At 40.0% G+C, this 10,221-nt stretch overlaps 1 protein-coding gene across 1 annotated transcript; it reads left to right on the top strand.

Annotated features, from left to right (window-relative positions):
• Window positions 1-396: 396 nt before the first annotated feature.
• LOC135076997 (CDK5 regulatory subunit-associated protein 3) lies at window positions 397-9,754 on the top strand. Its single transcript, XM_063971584.1, has 9 exons — window positions 397-515; window positions 592-1,005; window positions 1,340-1,492; window positions 1,853-2,080; window positions 2,321-2,452; window positions 3,008-3,163; window positions 6,315-6,505; window positions 7,477-7,648; window positions 9,610-9,754. Exons 1-9 carry the CDS (start codon window positions 510-512, stop codon window positions 9,679-9,681), a joined length of 1,524 nt encoding a protein of 507 aa, XP_063827654.1. The 5' UTR covers window positions 397-509; the 3' UTR covers window positions 9,682-9,754.
• Window positions 9,755-10,221: the final 467 nt, after the last annotated feature.

Here is a 10,221-nt window from a genome sequence, read left to right as displayed (position 1 = left end):
ATCGGTATGAGTGCACCACATACAGGGACCATGGTTTTAACTCTTAAGAGTACATCGCAGGATATCTATTAAAAACAATGCTACTTTATATTTCTTCTACTGCTATTTTATTCTAACTAATTATTTGTTACTTGTGCTGTTAATTAAAATTCTCAATCCGTAAATAATTTCTTCTTTCTACCGTGTTCGTACTACTGTCCTCGTAAAATCATCGTAACCGATTGTTGTAATCGGATTACATGAACATCACTCGACCATGTATGTCCATTTGGACATATCGGAATGGCACGCTTTGACGATCAACTTGCTGTATCTACTCTAATCCATATCTGTGGTTTCTTTCACTTTACACGTCACTCACAAACATCAACGTCATTTACTAACGTCAATGTCAAATTGCCAAATCGTCAACATCACAGAAATTGTGTTGTGAAGTAAAAAATCAAGATTTTTATAAGTTTAAGACAAAGAAACCGCATATTAAACTTTAAGTAATAAAAGATAAAAACATGGACGTGAGTATCATACATAAACGTAGTGTTTATTTACTGATTTAACCGTTTTATTTGAAAACAAATGTGCTGTTTACAGGAGAGCAACATTCCCATCGATATTAACATAGGAAAGCTTCAAGACTGGCTTGTGAGCAGACGGCATGTAAATAAAGAATGGCAGAAGAATATTTTAGCTGTGAGAGAGAAGATAAACAATGCTATACAGGATATGCCAGCCCATGACGACATAGCCACACTTCTCTCTGGCAGTTACATTAATTATTTCCACTGTATAAAAATCATAGAAATTTTAAAGGAGACCGAAGCAGACACTAAGAACCTCTTTGGGAGGTATGGGTCTCAGAGAATGAAGGACTGGCAGGATGTAGTAAGGACTTATGAGAAAGAAAACTTGTACTTAGCTGAGGCAGCTCAGATGTTGGTCAGGAATATCAACTATGAAATCCCAAGCTTGAAAAAACAAATAGTGAAAGAGGAGCAAATGCAACAGGTTTGTATACCCCTATTTATAGTGAAATTTGTATTTTTGTAATGTAATGAAGCAGTCTCTAAGAACTCCAAGTCTTAGACAAACTAACTACATATTTAACTTGTTTTTCATAAAAAAAAAATGTGTACCCAAGTCCTAATAATTTAGCATTTTCCTATTGGTATTAGTTCCTATTAGTCTCATAATATCATTCAACATTTTGATTGTTTCTTAGTTTCCAAATAAATTTAATATCAGTCTCCATTTATTATAGAGGCAGATTTGTTTTCATGGTACCTACTCAAAAATTGAGCTTGGAATTAAAACATACAACAGAATTGTTGTTCACTTCCAGGAATATGATAAGAAGCAGTCCGACTATCAAAAAAATGAAGTGTCAAGTAAGTTGGAGTTCCTCAACCAGTGCAAGCAATTGGGCATCCAAGGGGACAAGATAAAAAGGGAACTGGTGGACAGACTGCAGGAACTACCAGAGATTTATGAGAAGGTTGTTATGGTATTTCAGAATATAATGTTCAATTTATTATTCTTTTCAGCCAAATGACGTCCGCTGCTGGACAAAGGTCATCCCTAAGGATTTCCACAATGACTGATCCTGTGCTGCCCGCATTCAGGTTCTTCCTGTGCCTTCAATTTATTAATTTCCTATTTTTTTATTAACAACTTGTTCTTTGTACAGGTTTTTTTATAGTCAATCGATCAAAGGAAAAGGGCTGATTCTACTACTCAAATGCAACAACTTTCCAAAAGGGACTGAAGTTCAATTTAAAAAAAACGATTCCAAACAAATTGTTCTTCGGTTGATCATCTATAGAAAAAACATTCTTTACCTTCCATTGTGTTTCAGATTGGCAAATCCCTGAAACCTCTCTTGCCAGGGATACAGCTGTATTCAGCATTCACTAAGTACATACTTGGGGACAAAGCTTCGGAAGTGTTACCATTGTTGCAGTACGTAGTTGAGAACGGTAACACTACTGTGTATGAGTGGAGTTACGGTGAACCACCTTTGAGTGTAGAACCGGATCCAATTCATATTGAATTTGACGATGAAGATCAAGCTGCTGGTGATCAGGTAAGATTTCAACTAATTTTCATTTATTGTTATAATTTTTAACGGTTAAAATGTGTTCTCTTATGTTTTCAAGTTTACCATCATCATTCATTTCATCCAAACCAAATTACTATTAAATTTAAACAGAAAAAACCTTAAATATATTAATACATATCCCAGTGTTACATATTAATAATCAAAGTCATCCCTTTTCATTTATTATCTTCTATGGATGAATCTAAACATTTTTCATTGTTTTAGATTGACTTCGGTGACGACAACGCCATAGACTTTGGTGCCATAGATACGTCAGCGCAAATTGACTTCGGGGAAGGCGATGCAGCAGCCGAAATTGACTGGGGCAACATTGACAATGTTGCTGTTGTTGATTCTGTAAGTATTTGATATGAGGTCTACAGTAGACCTACTGCCAGTATTTGATACGTGGACTCCTGCCATAAAATATTTATTTCTATTATTTTGCTAAATAGTTTTCTATTCGGAAATATTCTCGCGATGTTTACTACGTTTTCGCTTTGCTTTCAATTTGTCCGCAACAAATCATTAGTCTAATACACATTACATACAATAATATTTAAGGTTCGGCCAAACCAACGTGATCACACGCGATCAGCCGGCGTGCAGCGATGGCGACCAGACTAAAATGCATTACCAACATGATGCAACAAACATTTATGACTATGAACCTTTATGTATTTTGTTTATTATAACATAATACGATTGGTAGGTAATAGGTAAATACATTGCCTTATGGTCAGGTTGCCGCACTTTTGAGCGATACTGCGCTGGATACGCGACGCGTCTCTTATCATCGAAATGCTCTTTCTCTGATCTGCTGTCTCTTGTCTCGGTCGCTTGTCTCCGTCGCGCCGAAAACCTCTGCCTTAAGGTGTTTAATAAACAATTTTTCTTTCTCCATTTATTCAGGATGTATCAGTGAACATATCGGACATATCTCTGGACGAGTCTGGAATAGTAGTGGAGGGGCAGGGCGTGGGCGGAGGCGCGGCGCGGGGGCGGGACGCTCTGACTCTACTGGACAACCCGTCGACTAGGAACCAGTTCATCGACCAGCTGGTTGAGGTGAGATGCTCATGATATATTTTATGTTCTACCACAGAATAATAATAAGTACTACGTACAGAAGTTTTACTTCGCGAAGATATTTAAAAAAATGTATGCTCAATGTCACTAACAATATGGTGTAATTTAGCCTGTCTCAAGAGTCAAGCACCATTTTGTTGACAAACGTCAGTGATCGGCACTGCGCCGAAGCTATAGGGCTGACTTCGGTAAAATGATGTGACGTGAGGTGCCAAACTGCGGAAAATGGCGGTGGAAATACATGATTTAGCATGAATTATCATGAATAATATTAACTACTTATTTACCTCTGTGTCTTGAGGCAACTCAAAAAAGTACATTCTGTGTTTTTATTATTATTTAGGCAGTTAAATACTGCAAAGTATTTAGTAGGTACACCATTTTCTTTATTTTTTTCCATCATACACATGAATACGCGTGTGTGAGTCAATGTTCGCTCGTATCCCTTTACACACGAGAATAAAAAAGTGTCAATATTTTAATAAAACTTTACTTAGGGGTTATTTTAGAGTTTAAATAAGATTAGAAAAATACTTTTAAAAAATTTGAATTTTCAGTTTTCCTGAAAGTATGCCCTCACGATAGTGAGGCTTCGGTATAATTTGTTAGTCTCACGATAGTGAGTGTTATACTATTTAGTTAATTTATTTAATGAAAACTACTAATTTATGAGCACATAAGTATTCATTTGGTAAGAGACCCCTATAAGTAAAGAGTAAGCTATAATTTAACAAGCAATTAAACCTCTTTTAGCAAATTGTCTTACAAAAATCGAATTAATTAAAAAATATCCACCTTTTCACAAACTTGCAAAGTAAAAACCTTTATTAGTTTGGTTGGTACCAATATGAGGTCCGAGATGATTATTAAGAGATTGTAAAATAGAACAAAATTACTTTATAATTAATAATAAAGAAATAAATGTCATTTTTATGGCTTAAGATTATATGACTGGAAACAGCTTTTTTGCGAGAAAGGCACAGGTAAACATCTCACTTAGCACATTTAATTTTTGACCAGCTAGAACATCCTTCCAACATGTAACACCTCGGTGCTTTTTAGCCAGGTAATCGTTCTCATCTGTGTTATCATTTGCCTTCTGACCTTAAAAGTCTATATTATATTGTTTATGGATGTCGAGTCGTTTAGTAAATTTTCGACACGATGCTCTTTATTAGGATATCTGTTTAAAGCCTCAGCTATGCTAAAACGAAAATCTAGTAATGCTAAAATGACTTTTTTTGAATAACCATTAGCTGTGCAATCAATTTACTAAAGCCGCCGCGAATTAACAACTGCCAGGTCCAAAATTTAAACTAGAACTTTCAAACCCTATTATCTTGTAATAAAGGTTTGGTGGCATTCCATTTGTTAGTCCAGAATATCTACATCACTCATATCGTTCAACGATTGAATAATAAGATGGACCTCTTTGCAGGTATTGATCCTTTATTTATCATGGGTTGCACCTTCCAAAGCGGTTGTCTTGTTCTGTTTCTGTTAGTTGGTCATGGTAAAATACATAAAGGGAATGTCGTGTGTGTACAAATCGGTTATGAACTATTTTGTTAGCAATAAGCCCCTATTTTTTATACTAGTGTGTCAGTACATATGCAAACATGGGTCCGGAAGGCATCTCATGAAAATATGTGCACCGAACACTATAGCAATTTCGATTCTAATAGTTTTTAATTATTTATCGATTTAACGCATGTAGTGCAAGTTTGTACACCTAGCCATCTCTTTGTAAAATGTGTCATCAAAATAATCAATTGAGATACTCAGTTGGAGTACGAATTCAATATGTTTGAATTTTCTTCCAAATTGACCCTGTATTTTGTTGCGGACGTGGCTTTTGTTTCAGCTTTTGCTTGCCACATAGTATTTTTAAAATGTCTGACCAGCCTTGCTGATTCATGTTCAGGGTCTACTTCGCCTCCTGAGCTTTCATATTTGGTATTCTACTCTTCAAAGTCCGTAAAAACCCGAAATTGTGTTTCCTGGTCTTTTTAGTCATGAAAATCTTTAATTTCATAGTCGGTTGCGTTTCCAAATAATGCTACGATACATCCTTTATATTTAGGATGCACTAAAATAGAAAAACAACTAAACACTAAGCCATAATATCAAATAACAAATAAAATAGTTTTCAATCAACTACTGGAGGTTTGACCGACCAGCTACGATCGTGCGACTTAATTTTATGGTAGTAATAATTATTATTAATTTATGCAATGAAATAACAATAAAAGTATTCCATTCGAATAATCACTGTTTTCGTAATAAAATAAAACTATAACACTTATCCGAAAACAACAATAACCACATAAAATCAATATTTACACTGTCCGCCTCTCGTTCCAAAAAATGCAGTCAACTTTAAGTCCGAGTAAACGAGCACTGACAGGTCCCAACACTAAATGAGCGGCACTGTGTGCGAGTAAATATCTCTCACGAGCGATCGCTGCGGATTGCGGCCGCAAAAACAAGTTTACATGGGCATGAGATTTTTTCAAAGTTACTCTCACGTACGTGTATCGTCGTGTGTAAAGGGGTATGTGAGGCCTTGTCGAATAGTATCCTGCAGGTGGGCCATCGTGCGTGTTTTGTTTTCGATGTAAACTCACGGAGATGAACAGGCCTGGTTCTACTTTATCTAGTTTCATAAGGCAAACAAATCTTATTTAAAAAAAGTTGGAGGATAAACAGAACGATGCTGCTGGAAGGATGCGTGCCGATTTTGTTTAGGTTCTATTGACTGACAATGTACCTACATATTTTTAGTAAAAATGAAATTTTATGCTAATGAGGGTTTTCGCGAATGAAAGATCCGCTAGATGGCGGGACGTGGATGTGGGGTCTGACTGCTGCGTAATTGGTGGATTTAAACATATTCTGTCAATGTCATGTCAAAAATAACCAATCATGCAGCATTTGGACCTCGCGTCTACGTATTGCCATCTGGCGGATTTTTCATTCGCGAAAACCCTCATTGGAAATCGTCTCGAATTGAGAAGGTGGAAAATTTTTTTTCAAGATGTTGTGTCTTGGAAATGTTGTTTAATGGTATATTTATCTAACCAATTACGATCCTTATTATTATAATATTTAACTAACTTTCTTCTCTCAGCTGGAGTCATTCCTCAAGATGCGTCTCTACGAGACCAACACCTCAGAGAGCCAAGGCTTATCGCTGATGCAGCAGTTACCATCGGAGAGCTCAGCAGCGCTGGCAGCCATGTTGGACGCCGTGCAAGTGGCCGCCGCGCGCCTTACAGCGCCAGAAATGAACCATCTACACAACGTGAAGCACTCGCCCAGGTAAAATAGTTGGCGATGGTGTAAAAAGTCCGAGTTTGTATGCGAAAAACTGAAAGTCGCGTCAGAGTGTGCGCGTGAGTACGATGGCGGGCGGTTTTCAGCCTATTGACCAAGCCAGTCGCTTGGCGTGACTAGCTAGTAGTAGTCTAGCTAACGCGGCAGGTAAGTACATGCTCTGTTTCTCTCGTTACGCTCTTGACACAGCGATTGTGGTCACACCCACGTCGATGGTAGTATACGAACACCTCAGAGCCAAGGCTTTTCGCTGATGCAGCAGCTACCGTCTGAGAGCTCAGCATCGCTGGCAGCCATATTGGACGCCGTGCAGGTGGCGGCGGCGCGCTTGACTGCTCCAGAGATGAACCATCTGCATAATGTCAAGCACTCGCCCAGGTAACAGAAAAGCGTAGTTGAACACACTTTTTTGAGCTGTGCGATTCTCGCAAAGATTTTTAGGTCACCAATTGGCACCACCGTCTTTGCCATTCGAGAGACAGGATCTTACTCGACTCCTTTTAACGATTTTGACGCTGCTTTTTTAAAAATAAATACACGCGAATGTGATATTGATTGCGGATTGGACTTTGACGGTTCGGCCAAAGAGTTGGGCATGTTTCATCATCACATTTGATCCGAATACGCGAAGATACTGTCTGGAGTAGTTGTAGAAGTATTTATTAACGGATCAGACTTCTCTAATAGCTTTCTAGATCCGTATTTTGACTGCTGAAAATACTCGGCCAAAGAGGCATTTTCCTTAATGATCAAGATCCGCTACGGAGATTCGCGGTCTCTTACTTAAAAACTTGCTAAAAACCTCTTTTTCTCCACTCCGATACGTGGACGGACGTGCTAACAGCCCAGCTAAAACAGAAGCTGTCTCTCTGCGACAATCTGTCTAAGTTAGGCGGGTGAGTAATGTTTCTAAGATCCCGAAATCTCGAGTTACTGTATCCCGTTTAATTTCCCAGATACGTGGACGTGCTAACAGCCCAGCTGAAGCAGAAGCTGTCTCTCTGCGACAAGCTGTCCAAGCTGTCAGCACGAGCCGGCGAGCAGGGCGCCGCCGCCGCCGCCCGCGCCGCCGCCTTGCGCCCGCTGCTAACCCGCATTATAGAGCGGACCAAGGAGCTGCAGGCTAATGTGAGTCTTGTCGTCGTCATCGTTTCAGCCAAATGACGTCCACTGCTGGACAAAGGCCTCCCCCAAGGTTTTCCACAATGAACGGTCCTGCGCTGCCCGCATCCAGGCTCTTCCCGCGACCTTTACCAGATCGTCGGTCCACCTAGTACGAGGCCTGCCCACGCTACGTCTTCCAGCCCGTGGTCGCCACTCGAGAACTTTCCTGCCCCAACGGCCATCATCTCTACGAGCTATGTGCCCCGCCCACTGCCACTTGATTTTAGCAATTCTGCGAGCTATGTCGGTTACTTTGGTTCTCCTGCGGATCTCCTCATTTCTGAGTCTAGTGTGCTTAGTTATTGAGTAACTTTTGGCTTGCATCATCGAACTGACTGAGCGGTGAGGCGGGTGGATTATAGAGCGGACCAAGGAGCTGCAGGTCAATGTGAGTCTTATGTGCTTAGTTGTTGAGTAACTTTAGACTTGCATTAACCGCGCCGCCGCCTTGCGCCCGCTGCTAGCTCGCATTATAGAGCGGACCCAGGAGCTGCAAGCCAATATGAGTCTTATGTGCTTAGTTATTGAGTAACTTTTGGCTTGCATCTTAGAGCTGACCGAGCGGTGAGGCGAGTGGATTATCGAGCGAACTAAGGAGCTGCAGGTCAATGTGAGTCTTATGTGCTTAGTTATTGAGTGACTTTTGGCTTGCATCTTAGGTGGGTGGATTATCGAGCGGACCAAGGAGCTGCAGGCTAATGTGAGTCTTATGTGCTTAGTTATTGAGTGACTTTTGGCTTGCATCTTAGGTGGGTGGATTATCGTGCGGACCAGGGAGCTGCAGGCCAATGTGAGTCTTATGTGCTTAGTTATTGAGTAACTTTGGGCTTGCATCTTAGGTGGGTGGATTATCGTGCGGACCAAGGAGCTACAGGCTAATGTGAGTCTTATGTGCTTAGTTACTGAGTAACTTTTGGCTTGCATCATCGAGCTGACCGAGCGGTGAGGCGAGTGGATTATCGAGCGGACTAAGGAGCTGCAGGCTAATGTAAGTCTTATGGTTATAGTTATTGAGTAACTATTGGCTTGAGACAACCTGTCAGGGCGCGCGGCCCTGGGCCCGCTGCTGGCGCGCGTCATCGAGCGGACCAAGGAGCTGCAGGCTAATGTGAGTCTTATGTGCTTAGGTATTGAGTAACTTTGGGCTTGCATCTTAGGTGGGTGGATTATAGAGCGGACCAAGGAGCTGCAGGCTAATGTGAGTCTTATGTGCTTAGGTATTGAGTAACTTTGGGCTTGCATCATCGAGCTGACCGAGCGGTGAGGCGTTTGGTAATGTGAGTCCTATGCACATAGTTATTGAGTAACTTTTGGCTTGCATCATCGAGAGGACTGAGGAGTTGCAGGTTAATGTGAGTCTTATGTACATACTTAGTTTCAGCCAAATGATATCCTTTGCAGATAAAAGGATCCTCCAAGGATTTTCACAACGGCCAGTCCTGTGATGCTACTATCCAGGTCCAGGACACTCAGCACTCTTTATTCCACTGAGTGGAGGCCCGTCATCCGTGGTTGCTACTCAAGAACTATTCTGCCTCAAAAGTTTATATTTTACAGCCCGTAGTTAGTTTCGGAGGCCATCCGTAGATGTCGTGAAAGTGGTGTCGTGGTGACTAAAGGACATGAGGCCTCCCCAAAATCAGACCACTTTGACCAAATCCTCAATTTAATCAATGAGGGTTTTCGCGTGTGAAAGATCCGCTAGATGGCGGGACGTGGATGTGGGGTCTGACTGCTGCGTGATTGGTGGATTTTGACATATCTGTCAATGTCATGTCAAAAATAACCAATCATGCAGCATTTGGACCTCGCGTCAACGTATTGCCATCTGGCGGATTTTTTATACGCGAAAACCCTCATTCGTGTCGGTAGTAAAGGTTTAGGACTGTTAAATTTTATTGTGACTATTTTGTAATTTATTTCAGATCGAACGCGACATTTCGAAGAAGTACAAAGGGAGACCTGTGAACATCATTGGTGGTGTGAAGTTCTTATAAGGTGAAATGTAGGTTCACAAAGTTATATATTTTGTAATGTTATGTATATCATAATTATATTTTATGTTTTATACTTAACTGCCTTTTATTTTTGCAAAGTATTTAATACGTCTGATATTCATAATAATATTTTAACTAAGTATGTAGCTTATTTGTTTCTAAAAACAAACTATAGTTACTGGTTTACTTTAACTTTGTTCAAGACAGATGGGTTTAGCGTAATAGCTACGTACATTTTTGGACCTCATGAGCAGGGTTGCCACATCACATATTTTGTAACAGATGCACTATTGGTTCATTATTACCATCTTACTATCATGTTCTTATGTATGATTGTATGATACAACCAGTGATTAGCGTTAGTTTTATTTCAAGGTAGGTTGGTACTAGGTGCTTGGACTTAAACATTGCAAACTGCTTATTTCTATACCTACCTATCTATTTAGCAGGCTGAATTTACAGTTGTGTATGAAAAATTTATCGCCCAGAATCTTATAAGAGGGATTTGGTTTATTCAAGCTATGATGATTCATTTAAGAT

This window comes from Ostrinia nubilalis, chromosome 12, assembly GCF_963855985.1.
Source record: "Ostrinia nubilalis chromosome 12, ilOstNubi1.1, whole genome shotgun sequence".
Taxonomy (NCBI): Eukaryota; Metazoa; Arthropoda; class Insecta; order Lepidoptera; family Crambidae; genus Ostrinia; species Ostrinia nubilalis.
Note: the sequence above shows the minus strand (reverse complement) of the source record. Positions and strands in the feature narration are given on the sequence as shown.

Excerpts from the sequence above, each read along its gene's own strand:
- LOC135076997 (XM_063971584.1), top strand. Across the intron at positions 1,006-1,339 it reads AAGAGGAGCAAATGCAACAG|GAATATGATAAGAAGCAGTC; the intron begins GTTTGTATACCC and ends GTTCACTTCCAG. Across the intron at positions 2,081-2,320 it reads ATCAAGCTGCTGGTGATCAG|ATTGACTTCGGTGACGACAA; the intron begins GTAAGATTTCAA and ends TCATTGTTTTAG.